This window comes from Geotrypetes seraphini, chromosome 1 (assembly GCF_902459505.1).
Source record: "Geotrypetes seraphini chromosome 1, aGeoSer1.1, whole genome shotgun sequence".
Classification (NCBI taxonomy): domain Eukaryota; kingdom Metazoa; phylum Chordata; class Amphibia; order Gymnophiona; family Dermophiidae; genus Geotrypetes; species Geotrypetes seraphini.
Genome location: NC_047084.1, coordinates 448,825,691 through 448,847,070, shown reverse-complemented (window position 1 = coordinate 448,847,070; position 21,380 = coordinate 448,825,691). Strand labels below are relative to the sequence as shown.

The 21,380-nt window shown below is 42.8% G+C and overlaps 1 protein-coding gene across 1 annotated transcript in view; it reads right to left on the bottom strand.

Annotated features, from left to right (window-relative positions):
- Positions 1 to 3,912, bottom strand: part of PDZD4 (PDZ domain containing 4) — a 157,227-nt gene extending 153,315 nt beyond the window's left edge. The window contains exon 1 of the mRNA XM_033920789.1: positions 3,808 to 3,912. Coding sequence (XP_033776680.1) covers positions 3,808 to 3,867 — 60 coding nt within the window. The 5' untranslated portion in view covers positions 3,868 to 3,912. The remainder of the gene's footprint in view (positions 1 to 3,807) is intronic.
- Between the last annotated feature and the right edge of the window lie 17,468 nt (positions 3,913 to 21,380).

The following is a 21,380-nucleotide window of genomic DNA, read 5'->3' as shown; positions in this document are numbered from 1 at the left end:
ATTGTGTCTGGATATTTTTATTTATTTATTTAAAATATTTTTATACCACACATCTCAAATCTGTGCAGAGTACATAAAAACATACATAATAAAACAATAAACCTAATACAATATATAGAAATTTATTTATTTCGATTTCTATCCTGTCCTCCTGGAAACTCAGAACTGGTTACAAAAAAGCCATTCACAGTAATGAGAACACTGCTAATGTCAAAGTTCTCACAATACAGCTGAGAATGGTGAAATGATTGAGATCACACATCCCAATCTGTCCAGTTTTATTGTATCTCTCTCCTTCCACCCCTCTGCTGCCAAACAACATAGTTGGCCTCCTTCAGTAAGCCCTGCAGAAAGGATGGAAGGGGGAGAAGGAGCAGCAATGAAGATATCCACCAGTTTCAGATTATACCAATGCTTTCATTGCATTCAGAAAAGCTCTCTATCTCATTGCGACTTCCTCTTCCCTCTCCAACAAGATCAGCTGGATATAAAGCCTTGCAGAATGCAGATCTTCCCTGAATCTGATTCCCAACTCTAAAGAAGAGGAAAATCCAGGAGTGCCCATTGTAAGAGTTATTTATTCCCACAGCAAATTGTAAACAGCTGAAGGAACTGCAGAATGCATCCTTGCATTTCTCCCACAGGAAAGGCATTGTGAACAGAAGCGTCATACCAAGCAACTGGAATAGATAAATGTATAGATAAAGAGGTGATCCTCAAGTACAAAAGATTCAATCAGAGACCAAGAAAATGTGGCAGAAAGGTACACAGATTTGCATTAAACACCTCTGGCCTGACTAAAAAAATGTTCCATCATATCTTGATATGTTGCCTGTATATATTGTACCTTATGAATTGCAGAAAGAGGCTGCTTCTGGAACAATGCACGCAGTAAGATGAACACTAGCAATATGTGTGAGAGTCAGAGATCAGTTCCAACATAACCTGGCTTAAGAATGAAATTCATTCCTACCATGATATGCACATTTGGACACCTTTCCCTCCCTCCCCCACACACACACACTCAAAGGAAGAAATAAAAAGGAAGAAAAAAATGAAAGACAGAAGAGAGGAAAGAAGATACAAAACAAAGAAAGAATGGAACAGAGAAGAGGAGAAATGGCTAGCAAGATGGGAATAGAGTATGGAAGGGGAGAGGCATAATTAAAGGAGGGGGAAAAGAGAATAAAATGGGAGAGGGGAGGAAGGAGAGAGGAGTGAGAAGAGGAACATAAGAGAAAGGGTAAGCTAGGAGAAAAAGAAAAGAAAGGACAGAAAAAAAGAACAGAGGGATAGATAGAGAATGATTAAGGGAGAAAAATAAAGGAGAGAGAAGAAATTGAGGAACAACAGCAAAATCTGGAGAAAGAATAATAAGCAGGGCTGGTGCAAGGATATGAGACACCCTAGGCAAACCTTTGCCCTGCACCCCTTCAATTAACTTTCAGGCCCCAAGATCCTCTTTTTGAAATGTTAATAATTAAACTCAGTAGTCAAGATCATCCCCAACACCCTCATTCCCAGAATGATCCTGCAAATTGCATATCTGGATATCATATTATTAAATATTAAACTATACTGTATATAGTATAATGCTCAGAATTTTGGAAGCTGGTTGGTCGGGCTAAGAACTTTTCAACCCCCCCCCCTCTCATGTGTGTGTGTGTGTGTGTGTTTATATATATATCTAGCGCGGTCCCGCTGCTGGATCTTTAGCCGTGAACACAGAACAGAAATATTTGTTAAGCAATTCAGCCTTTTCTTATATATATATATATATATATATATATATATATATATATATATATATATAAACACACACACACACATGAGGGGGGGTGGGGGTGTTGAAATGTTCTCAGCCTGACCAAGTAGCTTACTACATTCTGAGCATTATTTTGCCACTGTAGCTGAAAAGGGTATTTTCTAATTTTGATAAGTACCAATTTGCAGAAATGAAATTCTGTATTTTGACATTGTTTTCAGATCATCGATCAAACCATATTCACGTCATTCTGTTCTTGGTTGGGCTGACAAGGGGCATAATTTTATAAAGTCATTTTTATGAGTATATGCCACTGTACATGGATGTAATGACTCACAAAATGATCCCACGGGTAAAGTATATACAGTGGCAAGATCACGCATGCTCTTATGCTCATTCAGCATAGCTGTGTTAAGGGGTGGAGTTTGGATGGAGTGTGATGCAAGCCACCATGTACATGCACACTCTATAAAAGTAGGCACATGCAATATGCACGACTGTGTGTATTGGATGTGCATTTATATCTGCTTTAGAGCTATTCTAAATGTACGTGGGTGCAACACCTGCATTTTCTACAGGATTTGTGTTAGTATTTTATAAAAAATACATAGAACCTATGTGCCTTTATAAAATAGGCTGCATGTGGGTGCTTTTTTGCCCTCATTCTAGGCAGCCAGTAATAAAATTACCCTCAGTAAGGGCAATTTCAAAAGCCATTTAAACAGTTACGCTGGCTATTTGAGAGACACATTGATGTTTCTCTAGGTTGCCTCAGGGCTTATTGTTTTACTGCAACTGCTCTTTAATGCCCCCTAGAAGCTTTTGCCCTAGGCATCTGCCTAGTTTATCTGATGAGTAACCTAGCCCTCCAATAAACAAGTGGGAAGCTGCTGTCGAATCCTGAGAAATGACAGAATGAAACCATTTGTTTATAACTGTGAAAATTCAGACATCAGGACTGTGATTTACCACACCGAGGAAAATAAAACTCCACACATTTTCTCGCTCGTAAGATAATTGAGCAGGACATTTTCCCCAAAGCCTAGTCGATTCAGCCATCTGCAGAAACCACATGCTGAGTCCAGAGAAAACCTCTGTATTCCATTTTTACCACACGGCACTGGTGTCTCACTTTTATTCGTGAAATGCATTTATGGTCCAAGCAACTGGGAGAAATGTGAAGACAACCTGAGGATATTTTATGTAGGTGTCCTCATGCCCACAGTCTCATTTGTACCCACAGCAAAGAATAAACACGAATCCCAGAAGTACAGGACACTGGGGACCCTGCCCGCTGTAATCAAATTACGAGGGCCAGCTGATTCTTTGGAAATCCTTCTTGGAAAGGGAATCAGTTGATAGCCCACTACAAAAAGGTGACTTCCGTCTAAAGTCCGTTGTAAAAAGCTCTTATTAATCTGTTGAGTAAACATTCACCAGACACTGCCTGGCACAGAAGAGGCAGCAGCAGAAGCATCCTGAAGGCTGCGTGAGCAGTGCAGCCCCACAAGGTGCAAGGGAGATGGGGGGGGGGGGAGAGAAGAAATTGCTCACTGTCCATTGTCTCCCAAACATTGGTGCAGCAAGAAGGGGTGCTAGGGGGGCATGTCACGCAGGACAAGTTTCTGGTTAGGACATTCCTGAGTAGCAGTGCAAGCTTCCCTAACATACACACACAAAGACCCTTTTGACTCAACACTGAACAGGTACAACACAGGGAGCAGCAATACAAGCTTCCCTCACGCACATTGATCCACCATAGAACAGGTTCTGCACAAGCTATACACACATGCACACACTGCCAAACAGGTACAGCACAGGCAGCAACAGTGCTTTTACACATGCAGAACAGCAGAAGAGCAAGCTCCACAGATGCACAGTTTGAGGTGATGATAGATTGGATTTTACTTCCAGATCTGTTATCTGTGCTCTCTTCCTCCCTTGCACCAATGCTGGGTTGGATATAATCTGACTTGCACCTTTCTTCAGGTAAATTGTTCCCTGCCTCCTTGCTCCCGCTTCTTTCCCCTCCCCCTACATACCTGAAGCATCACACGACGCTGCTCCTCTGCCTTCTGCACCACGCACATATTACATCCCATGGCGCCCCCGAGGCTCTGTGGTTCTTTAGTTCCAAGCTTGGTATCGAATGCTACACCTATTCCCCACAAAAAAAAAGGGGAATTTTTTTTTTTTTTAAACAGATCTGGAAAAAGAAATTATTCAGCGATCCATCCAGTTGTTGGGGAGGTAGGAGGCATCAGTGCAGAGGGGTGAATTTTGTAGCAGGGGGTACAAAGGGAGTCCAGGGCCTGGGGGGGCACCAGGCGGGGGTAAGTCATCTCCAAGTACCCCCCCGCTTTGACCCTCTTCACGACCCCTGAGAATGGCAGGGTCGGCTCCAAGGAATGGGGGGGAAAAAACCACAAAAACACCTGCTAGCAGGAAAAGCCCCCGACAAAACTACAGAGAGCCACAGAAAGAGGAGAAATAAAATTACAGCCACGGAGCCAGGCTGGAAAATTCCTGGCAACAGTCAATTAGAACGTAACAGCAATATGCATCCCCCTCAGCGGGATAAAAAGAAAAGAGCCTTTCAGGAGGCGGGAAAAGCCCCTCCACCCCTCACTCCGGCAGACGCTGATCAAGGTGGTTTAAATCAGAGATGGGTTTATTCTGTTCTCCTCCTCCTTGTGCATCACCTTGTCGAGAGACAGGAGTCAGGAGATGTCTATTCTGCAATAATACAGCCTCTGCATGCCCTCACACACACATGCTCACATGCATCCTATATATATGTGAGTGTGTGTGTGTGTCTCTATCTGTTTCTCGGCAGCGCTACTGCTGGTTAAAAAGAACAGAGAATGAGAGAGGAGGGAGATGGAGAGAGAGAGACAGCAAAGAAGGAGAGAGGGAGGAGGGAGAGGTGGAGAGTAAGTGCAGAGAGAGAGAGATATATCAGTGAGACAAAAGTAGAGAGGAAAAGAACAGACAGCTGGGGAAGTCTGGGGATGGAAAGAAGAGGAAGAACAGAGAACCTGGGAGAATGGCAGAAAGGAAGAGAGAATGGAGAAAAGATCAGGAAATGGGAGAATAAGAGAAATAGAAAACAAGAGAAAGACAGGAAGGGAGTGGACGAATGAAGTGGCATGCAAAGCAGAGAGAAAGGTAAATGGTGGAACAGCAGAGACAGAAGGATGAGGAGAGCAGAGAAACAGACGAGTAAGAAGTCTGCAGAGAACCATAAACAGGAGAACGGAGAGAATGAGATAGAAGGAATAGAGAAAGGGAGGCAAAGGGTAGTGGATTTTGGAGAGAAAAGAGAGTAGAGAGATGAAGTGAGTGAGCAAAGAACTGCAGGGAGGCTGGAGTGGTGGGAAAGGAATAGAATGATGAAGGAAAGCAGAGGGAGAAAGAAGGAAAGCACGGGTGGAGGAGTATGTGGAGAGAAGGGCTTAATATGGTTTGCTCATGCTGCAAAATTCAAAACGAATCTGTTGAACAAATCCTGAAAACTGCTGAGAACGGGGCTTAAAATAAGAGACCTGTCTCAGATACAGCAACTGAACAATAGCGAGGATGGACTGCATAAGGGTGGCCTACAAAACTGCCACCCTCACTCTTCTTTATCCCCCTCCCCTTCCTGGGCTCGTCAGATCAAAGGATCAGTTTCTTAGTCACTGACAGGAGAGGTGCGGGGCGGGAGTGAGGTCTATTGGCTGACCTGTGCGTTGGTTTTTGTGGTAGAAACATATGTAGGAGGTGCTGCAGGGCAAAATTAAGGTGTGCTGGCAGAGCTATGTATATGAATCTTAATACAGTAAAACCTTGGATTGCAAGGAACTTGGTTTGCAAATGTTTTGCAAGACAAGCAAAACATTTGATTAAATTTTAACTTGATATACAAGCAAGGTCTTGCAATACAAGTGCGTATAGTATTTTGCATTAAGGTTTTTGAATTGTGGAACGAATCATCTGAGTTTCCATTATTTCCTATGGGGAAATTCACTTTGATATACAAGTGCTTTGGATTACAAGCATGCTTCTGGAACAAATTATATTTGTAAACCAAGGTGTTACTATACTTGAATAGCAGAACATTATTCTAGTTTCTTGGAAGATTCTCACACATGGGTGATGTTATCTGATAGAGCTTTAATGAGGATGCCACTCAGCAGTCTACAGCTTTAACCCCCAGAGACCCAGTGTTGTAATATTACAACATCACATTTAAGGCTACAAAATAAACCCTCCCCCATTTTTTTTCTTTTTAAAACTTCATGTACATTACTAATAGAACCTATTGTTCAGTTCTGCAACACCATTGGATGGTTGAATGTGTAAATAGGTCTGTTTATCTGGCCATGAAGTCATACAACCCTGTTGCCTGCTTTGGAGTATATCATCTTGTTGTTTTGGACGGGATACATCAGGACTAAAGTAAGTAAAAAGCTTGAAATATTTTTTTTATGTGATCATTAATATGTGTAGATCATGCAGATTTTATGACATCATTGAATATACTGATTTTAAGAGATTTAGAGCTGGTTATTTCTATGTTGTAATTTTACAACAGTGGGTCAAAGTGATAGCAAGGTTTTGTCTGCACTCCCCTGAGACCCAGTGTTGTAATATTACAACATCACATTTAAGGCTACAAAATAAACCCTCCCCCATTTTTTTTCTTTTTAAAACTTCATGTACATTACTAATAGAACCTATTGTTCAGTTCTGCAACACCATCGGATGGTTGAATGTGTAAATAGGTCTGTTTATCTGGCCATGAAGTCATACAACCCTGTTGCCTGCTTTGGAGTAATGATGTCCATTCCCTCTGCACACCACTGGAGTACTTTCAGAAGTTTGTGACAGAAGATATGATCAACGCTCTGGCAGATAACACAAATCAGTACAGTTTTCAGAAGAAAGGATCATCTATAAACACAAACACAAAGGAAATAGAGCAGATGATTGGCATGTATCTGAAGATGGGTCTTGTCCAAATGCCTGGAGTCCGTATGTACTGGGAAGCAGACACAAGATACAGTCCTGTCGCTGATGTAATGTCACGAAATAGATTCCAGTCTCTGTTGACATCATTACATTTTGTGAACAATCTAACCGTGTCTGAGATGGAACAAAAAAGTGACAAACTCTGGAAACTCAGACCATGGCTTGATGCTTTCAGAGAGAAATGCCTAAAAGTGGTCCCTGAAGAACATAACTCTGTTGATGAAATGATGATCCCTTTCAGGGGGAAATTCAGCAGCATCAAACAGTACATGCGTGGCAAGCCAAACCCATGGGGGTTCAAGCTGTGGGCAAGGACTGGAATCTCTGGTATACTTTGTGATTTTGATGTGTACCAAGGCAGTGTGAATGGAATACGGGCAAGATCTGAACTTGGACTATCAGGGGATGTTGTGATGAAACTTGCTTCCACACTTCCACATAGTCACAACTACAAGATCTATGCAGACAACTTTTTCACCAGCATCCCATTGATAGTTAGGCTGCTGGATTGTGGAATTCATTACACAGGAACAGCCAGACAAGTGCGCCTTCCAAACTGTAATCTTGAGGATGAGAAAAGCTTGAAGAAAAAGGGAAGAGGAAGCTTTGATGTCAGAGTGGAGTCAAATCACAACATTTGTGCTGTGAAATGGTTTGACAACAGACAGGTTACACTTGTGTCTTCCTTTGCTGGCCCACAACCAGTGGAGAAGATTCAACGCTGGGACAAAACTGCCAAAAGATTTGTTGAAGTTGAGAGGCCTTATATCGTGGCTGCCTATAACAAATTCATGGGCGGAGTGGATTTGTTAGACTCATTTGCAGCAAAATACAAGTTTCCACTGAAGTCCTACCGCTGGTACCTTTACATCTTCTGGCACACCATTAACCTAGCTGTGATCAATGCTTGGCTCCTGTACAAAAGGGACTGCAAAGCTTTGGATATCCCAAAGAAACAGATGCTAAACAGGAGAATGTTTCAGGCCCAGTTGGCATCTTCTCTTATCCTGATCAGAACGGCTGGGTCAGTGTCAAAGCGAGGGCGACCATCTGCAAGCCCAGTTTCATCAAGAGGGGGCACCTTGACTTCCCAAAAGAGGCAGTTTACAGATGATGGAGGTTCTTCAGCTGCCATGACAGCCAAAAAGTCAAATGCACACCCTCCAAAGGAAGTTTGCAAGGACATGATTGGACATTTTCCCATCAAAGCCGATAGAGGACGGTGCCGACACTGTGCAAAAGGCTATACCAACACACTTTGCAGGAAGTGCAATGTTCGCCTGTGCTTTTCAGAGCAAAATAACTGTTTTTGGAACTACCATAACTGAATAAATGAACAAATAAAACATGCACATATAGGGCTCGATTCACAAAACCGTGCTATGAAGATAGCACAAGTGCTATTTCATAGCGTGGCCGTTTTTACCCGTATTTGCGCTAACATGAAATTTTTTGTGCAAAAACACGAAATTTCTTGATTACCGCTGATAGAAGTCAATGGGCGCTTCACAGGGAAAAATTTGCGTTTTTATATGATACTCATTTTTTGTATTAAATTGATAATAAAAATTACTTTTTTCTTTATTATACTATTGTTGTTGTGTATATACATAAACTTAGGTGGGTCTTTATAAGCTGTAAAGTACAAATAAACTTTTAATTATTCCTTACATGTGTTCAGAGAGAGAGTGACACTATTGAAATTCTGCTACCTTACAGGCCCAGCGTTGCAATTTTACAACATCCTCCCCAAAAGTTACTAAAATGTCAAAATAAAAAAAAAAAACACTGATTTAGGGATCACAAGCCTCCTATAACAACATGTGAACGTTCGAAAAAAATTTTTTACGTTTTTTTTCTATATTTGGGTCTCTGGGGGAACTTTTGGCAGTGCGAGTGCCTTCCCACCCAATGTGTTGCCAGTCTTCTTTTTGTGGAACAGAGAGATTACATTTTAGTGAGCTCTCTGCAGTGTGTTGTTTTTTTCTCTTTTTGAGTGTCTTTCTGCAACTGGGTATATCTCCTTCCTCTGTCTTTTCATTTTCGTTTGCTCTTTCCCTGTCTGGGTAGTCTTTCCTTACATTTTCCAGCACTTTTTCATTATTTTTTTTCTGGCTCTGAGGGCTGCTTAGGCCTGAGTATAAGTCAGGAGTTGTTGGTGAGGGTTTTTTTTTTTTTTTTTGGGGGGGGGGATGTCTCACCATTGAGCCATTTGATTTTGCCTTGGTTGTTTTTTTCGATGTCCCAGAAAGCTCTCAGTGGCTTTAAGCATTATAACCAGTGTAGACTCTCATAATGCTTTAAGCATTATAACCAGCATAGACTCTCACAATTGATGTTTGGGGTGCCTCGGCCCTGATTATGATGCTTGTCTGTTTTCTCTTTCTGAAGATACAGAAATAACTCAGAAGTCAAAGCAAGCCCATTATGAGAAAACTCCCGGGTCTTCCAAGTCTGGTCCATCGATATCAGCTTCAGAAGCATTAATCCCCATGGTTGCTGGAGTTGCATTGGACACTGGGAGCATACCAGCATCTAGGAAGCATGTGGATTCAACATAATCCTTACTGGATTCGAACAGCTGTGATGCTGTGCATTGGATAAAGGCTAAGAAGCATTGGCATTGCTCCTCTTTGAGGCATGTGTGTCTCTCATGGATGATTGACTGGTCAAGAGAACATCAAAGGAAGATGCTCAGGAGTCAATGCAGAGGACTATTTGGGTGTCGGAGCTGCTAGGATTCATTATAAATTACTCCAAGTCCCATCTACTTTCTGTGCAAAAATTGCAATACATAGGAGCCTTGCTAGATATGGTACAGCCTCAGGCCTACCTGCTGCTGGAATGAGCAGAGGCCCTCATTACCATCAGCCATCAGGTCACATCTCAGTAGATGCTGAGAATAATAGGCTACATAGCCTCCACTGTCCTTGTCACGCCTATGGCTCATCTCCATTTCTATAGCCCCAGAGTTGACCCAGCCACTTCTCTCAGCAGGTACTGACAATGGATGCGTCCAATCTAGGATGGGGAGCCCATGTATGTAGTCTTCACATCCAAGGTTTTTGTTCCATTCAGGAGACTTTACTTCATATCTACCTCCTGGAACTCTGAGAGATTTGGAACATTGAAGGCTTTCAGAGATTGTCTGCTAAACCAAATTCTGATTCAGACAGACAACCAGGTTGTCATGTATTATATCAACAAGCAGAGGTATATGGGATCATACCTCTTGTGTCAGGAAGCAATTAGGATGTGGCAGTGGGCCACCAGTCTTGGCATGGTACTCTGAGCCATTTACTTGGTGGGGAAACAGAATGGCCTGGCAGGCAGACTAAGTAGGGTAATGCAACTGCACCAGTGGTGTCTCAACATAGGCATTGCTTGAAAGATCTCCCAAGCATGGGGCACCCCCCTGAAAAGATCTTTTTGTCACTCATCTAAATAACAAGGCCTCTCAGTTCTGCTCTAGACTCAGGCCACATGGAAGACTAGTGTTAGATGCCTTCCTTCTCAATTGGGAGAGGGCCTTATATACCATATCCTCCAATCCCTCAAATACAGAAGACTCTTCTTAAACTCAAGCAGGAACGAAAGACCACAATCTTCAATATGCCATACTAGTCAAGATAGATCTGGTTTCCTCTTCTTCTGGAGTTGTCGTCTAAAGAGCCAAGGAGACTGAACTACTCTCCAACTCTCATCGTGCAGGATGAGTGATCATTTTTGCATCCCAACTTCCAGTCCATTGTCATTTAAGCCTGGATGTTGAGAGCATAGAATATGCTTCCCTTCAACTGCTTGAGGGTATCTCAAGGTTTCTGTTGGCTTTCAGGAAAAATTCTAAGAGGTGCTATTCTTTTAAGTGACAGTGGTTTGCTATCTGGAGTGAGGGCAAGGCCCTAAATCCCCTTTCCTACTCTATACAAAAACTGCTTTAATACCTTCTGCACCTCTCCAAATATGGTTCGAAAACCAACTCTGTAATGGTTCACCTCAGTGCAATATGTGTGGTACATCAGCCTATATTGAGGAGATTTGTAGAGTTGAAATGTGGTCATCTATCCAAACACTCAAATATCATTACTGCCTTGCGCAATTTGTATAGTGTCTAGAATTCCTAGGCCCATTGTTCTTATGCTCCAGACTGCACCCTCATAACAAGATTTTATTATACTTGTATAATTGATTCTGGTTAGCTTTGCAGCCTTTAGTTGCTGTTTTCAGTGAGCCTGGTAGCTAGGAATTCCCATGTGTGAGAATTATTGGCCTACTTGTGTTCAGAGAAAGATAAGTTACTCACCTATAATAAATGTTCTCCAAGGGCAGCAGGCCATGAATTCTCACATCCTCTCACACTTCCTCCAGGAGTTTTATTCTTTTGCTTTGAATTGTACTGATGGTCTTGTGTGATCATGCTAGGCAGGAAGGCACTTGTGCATACATGGTGGGATACATGGAGGGGAGGAAGGGAGAGATGCTGAATGGCAGGAAATAGAGAGCCAGGGCACAAGGCAGAGAGAGAGAGAGAGAGAGATGGTAGACAGTGGGAAAGAAACAGAAATGTTGAATATGGTACTGGAAGGAAAGGACTAAACAGACAAACTACTCCAACAGACTATCATCAAACCTAAGTTAACATGAAGATTTTTCACAAATAGCTCAAATCAGTTGTGGAAATCTTGGACAAAGGTGGAGGGACCTCAGACACCCCTTCCCTATTCACAATAGGACAGCAAATGCTGATCTATTCAATAGGTTTGTCTTTTCAATCATCGGTATACCACCCCCTCCAAATTATAAGTATGCAAAAAGTATAAATATACAAAAGAGTAGAATAAGGACTTAGCTTGTAAACTTGAAATCAGATCAATACATTTCTGTTCTCTGATCTCGGCGGGGCCCATTTCACCCTGAGCTTCTTCAGGAGATCAGAGACTGAAAATTCTGCATACAGCCATGTCCACAACACATACTTAACAGGACAGAAAGTCACTCTTCACATTCCCTCAAGAGCTGCCATTTTTTTGAGACAGAGTCCCCCGGCGCTGTGAGGCTTGGAAGATTGTGATGCCTGTGCTGTTGAGAGAATGTGAACAGTGATTCTTAACCTGTCCCTGGGGACCCCTCAGCCAGTCGGATTTTCAAGATATCCCTAATGAATATGCATGAGGTAGATTTGCATATAACAGAGGTGACAAGCATGCAAATCTGCCTCATGCAAATTCATTAGGGATATCTTGAAAACCCGACTGGCTGGGAGCTCCTCAGGGACAGGTTTAAGAACCACTCTGTTGCATCTCTCCCTTCCTCTTTTCCATCCCATCTCCACCAATTGCTCCTCTTTCCTCTCTCCCTCATGTGTAGCAGCTTTCCATCCTTCCTATCCCCCTATGCAGAAGCTTTTCATCCTTCCCTCCTATTCCTCTGTGTAGCACCTCCCAATGACTCCTACCCCCTTCGGGCCTTCTAAAGTAGCAGCAGTGGTAGCGGTGATTGGCTTGGCAGAGGCAGTGTGTGAACAGGCTTCTCGCAGCCTGCCCACCAGGGCTTCCTTCTCCCGCATCATCAGTGATATCATCTGTGACATGGCAGAGGGAAGGCTCCAGTGGGGCAGACCAGGAAAAGCCTGTTCACCGCACTGCATCTGTCAAGCCAGTCACCACCACCAGTGCTGCTACTTTAGGAGACCTGGAGATATATCAGGAGTTAGGATTTTTTTAGAAAGTGAATCGATTTGAATTGGTAAATCGGGCAGCACTAACCAAACAACCCCCTCTTCCTTGCCACTTGAGCGCCCCCCCCCCCCAACTCCCTGTGTACCTCTTGAAATGTTTGCCAGCACGAGCAGCATCTTCCACTTGCTATTCATGCCAGCCTTGGCTCCCTTCTGACATCACTTCCTGGTCCTGCAACTAGGAAGTGATGTCAGAAGGGAGCTGAAGCCAGAGCGAGCAGATACAATTTGTAAAAAAAATCAGACTCATCGATTCAATGAGTCCTGACTCCTGATATACCTCCAGGCCTCATAAAGAGGGGGAGGGGGTGGGAGCACTGGCACCCCCCCATGAAGACAGTGCCAAAGGCGTTCCACCCCACCCCTCTTACTATGCCACTGTTCTTATTTATGCAGTTATCCTGACCGGTTAAGTGCTGATTTTGCTTCAGAAATGCTCCCAAAGTAGCCAGTTTTGAGTTCCATGCTAACTGGTCATTTTCAGTTGCATTAACAAGTTGCAGTAAATGCTGCTGAAAATGAGTAGACAGCCCTGAACAAGTGGCTGTTTTTGGTCAGTCAAATTGCTTTGAATATTGACTCAGTGATGAGTAGCCAAAGTGTGAAAGCATATTTATTTTCTATACCATTTTCTCAAGGGAGCTCAGTTCGGTTTACATCAGGAGTCTCAAAGTCCCTCCTTGAGGGCCGCAATCCAGTCGGGTTTTCAAGATTTCCCCAGTGAATATGCATGAGATTTATGTGCATGCACTGCTTTCAATGCATATTCATTGGGGAAATCCTGAAAACCTGACTGGATTGCGGCCCTCAAGGAGGGACTTTGAGATCCCTGGTTTACATGAATATATTCAGGTACTCAAGCATTTGTCCTTGTCTGTCCCAGTGGGCTCAAAATCTTTCTAATGTACCTGGGGCAATGGGGAGGATTAAGTGACTTGCCCAGGGTCACAAAAAGCAGTGTGGGTTTGAGCTCACAACCTCAGGATGCTGAGGCTGTAGCTTTAACCACTGTGCCACACTCTCAGAGGATGACTGTGTTGTAGTCTGATTCCATAAAATTCAATCCAGGCATCGAGTATGTGAGCATATATCTAACAATCCTATGGTCTCTACCTACAATGCATTACTGAAAGGGCAGCTCACAAGCAGGTGTTTCATGGTCTCCCAGTGGTACGAGTACGAGGGGCCGCTGAGAAGTTTTCTGCCCAACTAAGAAGAGAATAATGTGGAGCCATGAAACTTACAAGTTATTTCATACCTTTCTTGACACTTTTTGTTTCATTGATATGAAATGAGACAAAAAGTGTGGAATAGACTGTAGGTTTCATGGCTCCACATCATTCTCTTCTTGGTTGGGTTGAGAACTTTTCAGCGGCCCCTTATAGGATGAGGATAATTGTTACCAACTAGAGCAGGGGTGTCAAAGTCCCTCCTCAAGGGCCGCAATCCAGTCGGGTTTTCAGGATTTCCCCAATGAATATGCATGAGATCTATTAGCATACAATGAAAGCAATGCATGCAAATAGATCTCATGCAGATTCCTTGGGGAAATCCTGAAAACCCAGCTGGATTGCAGCCCTCGAGGAGGAACTTTGACTCCCCTGAACTAGAGAATGACATGGGGACAAATTTTTCCCTTACCCGTCCAACTCATGGTGGATCTGTGCATAATATTTTTAAGGTCACCAAAGCAAGGTCATGATACAATGGCCTCCTAAGTATGAGGTTTACTATGCTGCTGTCTCCTGAAGGCTGAGGCACTTGGTTGTGAAATATTTTTGCAAAAAATGCATAGAAACTTCTCAAAATGTATAATAATGGCAAATTTTTGCAAAGGAGGATGGAATCTGCATGTTTTTTTCATGCAAAGTCTCACTTGCAAAAATTTCACAAATTTAGACCCCACTTGGTAGGGAATTTTCATGCAAAAGTTTATTTATATTCATAAGTGGCAGCCATGTTTTGGGGAGAATGAGAAGTTGAGCAAATCATCATCAATATAGGGACATGTCTGGGGAATGGAGAGGCATGCCACCTGTCATTTCTTTGAGCCACTCCATGTATCAAAGATGAAGGTGGCGTATCTTGGAGGATGCTGAGCTGGGATGGACTGGATCTGCGCATCGGCAGGGATCTAGTGCTGCTCTCTTCGGCCTGCTGTCTTCAGCCTCCTGTGCCATGTTTCCTGGGGACTGAGTCAACCGAAAGCGATTTAAACATCGAGATCTGTGCTGCACTAAAGGGACTGGACTGATATTATTATTATTATTTTAATTTATTTTGTTAGGTTAATATGTTAGTACGTTAATGAATGTTTAATATGGTGCTTTAGTTAGATTGTGAGCCTTTTTGGACAGATAGGGAAGTTTTAAGCTCCTAGGGGGTCCTTTTACTAAGGCACGTTAATCGATTTAGTGCGCGCTAATCGATTTAGCGCATGCCAAATGCTAATGGATCCATATAATATAATGGGCGTGTTAGCATTTAGCCTGTGCTAATCGTTAGCGCACCTTAGTAAAAGGACCCCCTAGTGTTAACAACCTTGATCTGACAATAATTGTAAAGTAAAGCGGTATATCAAATAAATTAAACGTACATACATACATAATGAATCAGCTGGTGCGAAGCAGTTATTCAGTGATTCATTTTCTGAAAACTGGTACATGCAAACGTTTTCAGTGGGGTGTAGTTATCTTTTTTTTGCTGGGTCCCTATAGCTACATTTAATGCACAGATTTTCTATGGTGTTCATTTGCATGTGAACAGGAAGCTAACCTACGGGAAATCCTCTCGGTTAGTACATCTGTCTCTTGCAAAGTGATGTTACTTCATTTACCATGATATGCCTAGATCAGGGGTGGGCAATTCCGGTCCTTGAGGGCCAGAATCCAGTCGGGTTTTCAGGATTTCCCCAATGAATATGCATTGAAAGCAGTGCCTTCAAACAAATCTCATGCATATTCATTGTGGAAATCCTGAAAACCCGACTGAATTCCGGCCCTCGAGGACCGGAGTTGCCTACCCCTGGCCTAGATATTATATACTTTATGGGAGCCTTGACACAACCCAAAGCTCAAACATTAATTTAGGTTGAAATAAAAATATACACTGATGTAGAAAACTATAGGTTTTACTATGCTTAGCTTCCCTCTTCCTTTTCCAAACAACATTCCTCTACGCCAGGGATGTCAAAGTCCCTCCTCAAGGGCTGTAATCCAGTCAGGTTTTCAGGTTTTCCCCAATGAATATATATGAGATCTATTTGCATGCACTGCTTTCATTGTATGCTAATAATCTCATGCATATTCATTGAGGAAATCCTGAAAACCCGACTGGATTGTGGCCCTTGAGGAGGGATTTTGACACCCCTGCTCTATGCTCTTTGGATTTTATGAGTTTTGTAATTGCCATGTTAGTCTATGTGGGTATATGGAAATAAGGGTCAACATCCAATTTATAGGTGATATCTACTTACTGGGACTAACTTAATGTATCTTTGATAAGCTTTGAGAGCTATCCTCTCTTGATCAGGTCAGAGAAGAAACAATGCAGTCACAGTGGGTTTAAATAATACAAACACATCTAGGTTTTTACTAGAGCTTAATGAAAGGGGATAGGAGGATAAATGGAGGTGGTGAGAAATCCAATGTCTTTACTAGTCCTTTTGTGTCAGTCTCAAAGTATTTGATCCTTTTAATTTCCAAAATTGTTCATTCCTGAAGTGTCTGTTGAGCACCTTTATTGTAAAGTCAACAAGAGAGTCATTTTCTTTTGAGAAATGTTATGCAGTTTTTTTTCTGCATAGTTTGCATTCCATCTATGAAGATTGATACATGTCCTCAATTTTTTTAATGTCTCTAATGCAGTATCTTCCTCTTCACATTGTTTGCACTGGATCATATACAGTAAAACCTTGGATTGCAAGTAACTTGGTTTGCAAGTGTTTTGCAAGACAAGCAAAACATTTTATTAAATTTTAACTTTATATACAAGCAATGTCTTGCAATACAAGTACATACAGTATATACATATGTGACATCATCACAGCTGAGCCGATGGTTCTTCTTGCTGTGACACTGCAGGTGTAGTGACTGTTTTAAACAAGCAAAGTCTTGCAATATGAGTGCATACAGTATACATGTGTCACATCATCACAACTGAGCCGATGGTTCTTCTCTCTCTGACGCTCAAGGAGTGTAGTGACAGTTCTAAATGAGCGAGGTCTTGCAATACAAGTACATACAATATTTTGTATTAAAGTTTTGGGGTTGTGGAATGAATCATCTGAGTTTCCATTATTTCATATGGGGAAATTCGCTTTGATATACGAGTGCTTTGGATTACAAGCGTGCTTCTGGAATGAATTATGCTCGCAAACCAAGGTTTGACCGTATATTACAATCATAGAGAAGCATGAATGTGAGCCTTCTATTCAGACTGTCTTTCTCACGTGTAGGGTTCTGGCAGGGCCGGTTTTTGACATGCTGGGGCCCAGAGCAGAAATTAAGAAGGGGTTCCCCTCTTCTACCTGGCCCCTCTCCCAATTTCCCCACCCACCATTACTAACACATATAAAACAACTTTAAATCACTTCTTCATAAACAAAACCACCACCAAATACAAAACATCGGATCACAAATTAGAAATAGAAATATGAATACCAAATCTGAACTGGAAACACCAAAAAGAAACTCTGCAAGTACTTCATTTTGTACTGAACATAACTATGAGAGGGGGCTGGGCCTCCCACTTTGAGCTTAGGCCCACCTCAAAATGAGAATCTCCTTTGCTGTAACTGGTTGGGATCCCCAGGCCTCACCAGCTGATGACCACCTCCTCCCCCTTCTCAGGTCCAGTGACCAGAACTTTCCAGGTTCTGCAGCTGGCAGCAGTATTTCAGAGCTGTTGCTGTCTCTCTTTCCCCCTCACCCTGGCTTGGCTTTCATGCAAGCATCAAACCACCGCCATCTTCATGATGAATGTTTACTCCAGTGATCGGTGTGCCGTTAAGGAACATTTTTGGATAGTTGGATACAGTAAATGATAGAATTGTAATGATATAATAGATTTAACTTTTACTATTGGTATTACAGGGAACATTGGTGAAACATGATATCAGGGAGTTCCTGTTCTAACCGACAAGAATTAAGATGAGTACTTTGAGTAATGTAAACACCAAGATATATTCACCCGAAGTGGTTCAAAACACAATATACAAAAATGATACCAAATACCACTTCCAGAGAGTATGTATCTAAAATTAATTCTGCAATGGTTATAACTACTCAGGAAAAGGCCTCAGAATAGGAGCCTACGCACAGTCTATCGCAGACTGAAACTTCAGCGTAGCTGCTCCTTGCTCCAATCACTGGCCAAAAAACCTGAGAGTTTATTCAGTACAGTTTACTTAAAGTTTGAATAAATATAGTTTTTTAACTTTTTTAAACTTATTTTTAACCTTTTTGTAAACTATAGGTACATCTCTCTATTAGTTTGAGAAAGAATTTGACAACTGGATACTTATCTCAACGTTGTCATAGTTAGTTCATGTGTTGCCTGTAAGTTGCCGACGTGGCCAGCGTTTCGTGGACATATCACTCAGTCCACTGCTTCAGGGCCATAGGCAAAAACATGCAGGCATTGTTTGCGAGCTTTTGGCAGCTTTCAACGGAACAATGCCTGCATGTTTTTGCCTATGGCCCTGAAGCAGTGGACTGAGTGATATGTCCACGAAATTACAAAAAGGTTAAAAAAAGTTTAAAATAAGTTTAAAAAAGTTAAAAAACTATATTTATTCAAACTTTAAGTAAACTGTACTGAATAAACTCTCAGGTTTTTTGGCCAGTGATTGGAGCAAGGAGCAGCTACGCTGAAGTTTCAGTCTGCGATAGACTGTGCGTAGGCTCCTATTCTGAGGCCTTTTCCTGAGTAGTTATAACCATTGCAGAATTAATTTTAGATACATACTCTCTGGAAGTGGTATTTGGTATCATTTTTGTATATTGTACTTTGAGTAATGATAATGAATCTAGACCCGATCCGATCCATGGGAGATCCGATCCGATCCGATCCGTGGCTGGGCATGCGATTCATTATCTTGTTTGCATGCAAATGACTCAAAACCGATTGTTAGGGCTTCTGCGGGTTTTTTAAATTTTTTTAATCGGGCAGATATTTTGTGTGTTTTACACATGCAAAATATCAGCCTGATTTAAAAAAAAAAAAATTAAACCCCCCTCCCTCTCCCAAGTGCCCCGTTCCCCCTCCCTTCCTGAACCCCCCAAAATATATGTCCTGCCGCCGCCACAGCCCTTTAAAATTATGGCAGGAGGGTTCTCACTCCCTCCTGCCATCGATCCCACTCCCGACTCCCCCCCCAAAAGAAACAAACAGCAGGAGGGATGCAGACTCCCTCCTGCCACCCACCGGATGCCCTCCTCCCCATTCCTGGTTCCCTCCCCGTACCTTTAACAAAGCAGGAGGGGTGCTGCCCTATCTTGCTCCAATGCCTCCCGTGACGATTCTGAGGCCTTAGGCCCCGTCCCGGTGCATCATGTGATGCATAGGGCGGGGCCTAAGGTACTGATTGGCTCAGGTGCCTCAGGCTCCTCCTCAGCCAATCAGGGACTTCCTTAGTGAGTACCTGGGCGGGGCCTAAGGCCTCAAAATCATCACGGGAGGCATTGGAGCATGAGGGAATGAGTATCCCTCCTGCTCTGTTCAAGGTATGGGGAGAGGGGTGGGGAGGGGACTGGAAATGGGGAAGGGGCATCCGGTGGGTGGCATGAGGGAGTGGGCATCCCTCCTGCAGTTTGTTTTTTGGTTGGTGGGGGGGGGGAGTCAGGAGGCATTGGAGCAGGAAGGATTGAGCATGCTTCCTGCTCTGTTAAAGGTACGGGGGTAAGGGGGAACTGGCGAGGGGGCATCCCTTGAGTGGCAGGAGGGAGTTGGCATCCCTCCTGCCATAGGCGGCAATGGCAGTGGTCAGTGGCATGTGGGGGGGCGGAGGCATCGGCACGCGGGTTAAAACCACAGGTTGGCAATGTGATTTTTACCAGCCTGTGGTTTTAAAGGGCAGGCTAAAACCATGGGCTTGTACTGCGAGGAAGGGCAGGAGAGTCGGGGCAGAGAGCAGGAGATCGGGGCAGAGAGCAGAAAAGCAGGGCAGAGAGCAGGGCGGCAGAAGACAGGGCAGTCGGAAAGGACCTGAGCGACTGGTCCTCAGCAGTCACTTATTTTTGGATCAGTCACCCAGTTGGTGTCCCTCATTTTTTTTAGTGAATCGCTGCCTGCCTACATTTGAATGCCTTTCCCCCTCATTTGCATGCACAGATCAGAGGTTAGTGAATCAGGTCGGAGGGAAATCGGGTCGTACAGGGGTTGCTAAGTGATCAGAACTTGATTGGTGGGCTTAGTGAATCTAGCCCTAATTATTGACAGAAGGAAATTATGAGAAAGTTAAATCTATCAGATAAAATTTAAATAATCATTAACCTCTAAGGACTGAAGAAGAGATTGGCTAAAATATGTCTCATGGTTACAAACACTTTTACCTGAGGTTAGCCACGGAAGCCCTTTGGTTTTAAAACAATTGTTTTGTGGTGAGGGATTGTAAGAAATTGGAATATTTGATAATCCTCATCAGTCAGAGATAGAAAATAGTTGCCAGAGAGTTTGTTGCATGAAAATAGTGACATTTTGGGTTTAGTGCCACTAACTGCAAAGCTTGGAGATTTCTAGTTGCTGGACCAGAAAAGGAAATCTTCAGTTGGCAGGGCCACTTAATACAATACAATATATTTGTCATGCACAAATCCCAAAGCTAAAATATTCCAGTAAATAAATTCAAAATAAAAACATTTTTCTACCTTGTTGTCTGAACATTTTGTTTTTCCATCATCTTGTTCCAATTTCTCTTTCTGCTTTTTGTCTATCTTCTACTAATTCTCTTTCCAGTGTCTGCTGTCCATTTTTCTCCTCTTCTCTCTTGCTCCATTCCCTAACTACTCATATGCCTGTCTCCAACATATTGATTTTTCCCTTCCAGTTTTCTTCCTTTGTCCACTTAAATCTTTGCCTCTTTCTTACCCTTATTTTTTTTTTAATTTATAGCTACCTATCAATTTTCCATCTCCTCTCAATCCCCAGCTCTCCAATTTCCCATCTCACTTCTTATCCCACCTCGCTTTCCTCCTGCCTTCCCATGGGTCGTTCTCTCATCCTCTCTCCCCATGGTCCAACATCTCTCCCTCTCTTTTCAGTTGTTCTTCTTCCCTCCCCTCTTAATGCTGAACAAAGGTAGGGAGGGAGGGGAAAAAAAGAGATGCTGCATCTCTCTCTCCTTTCTACCCCTAGACCTAACATTTCTTCCTCCCTCCCTTCCATCCTCAGATCCAACTTCCCTCCCTTTCTCTTCCCAACTGCCCTCCCATCCCATATCTCTCTCGCTCTCCCTCCCTGCCCCCAGGTCCACCATCTTTCTCTTTCCAACTACCCTACTCTCCCATCCTATATCTCTCACTCCTTCTGCACTATCCCAGGTCTACCCCTGTATAAGACTCTGGAGACCTCATTTAGACTATTGTGTACAATTATGGAGGCCGCACCTTCAAAAAGATATAAAAAGGATAGAGTCAGTCCAGAGGAAGGCTACTAAAATGGTAGTCTTCGTCTTGAGGTCTTCATCATGAGGCATATGGGGACAGACTTAAAGATCTCAATCCATATACTTTGGAGGAAAGATGAGAGAGGAGAGATATGATAGAGATATTTAAATAACTACATAATGTAAATGTGCATGAGTCGAGTCTCTTTCATTTGAAAGGAAACTCTGCAATGAGAGGGCATAGGATGAAGTTAAGATGT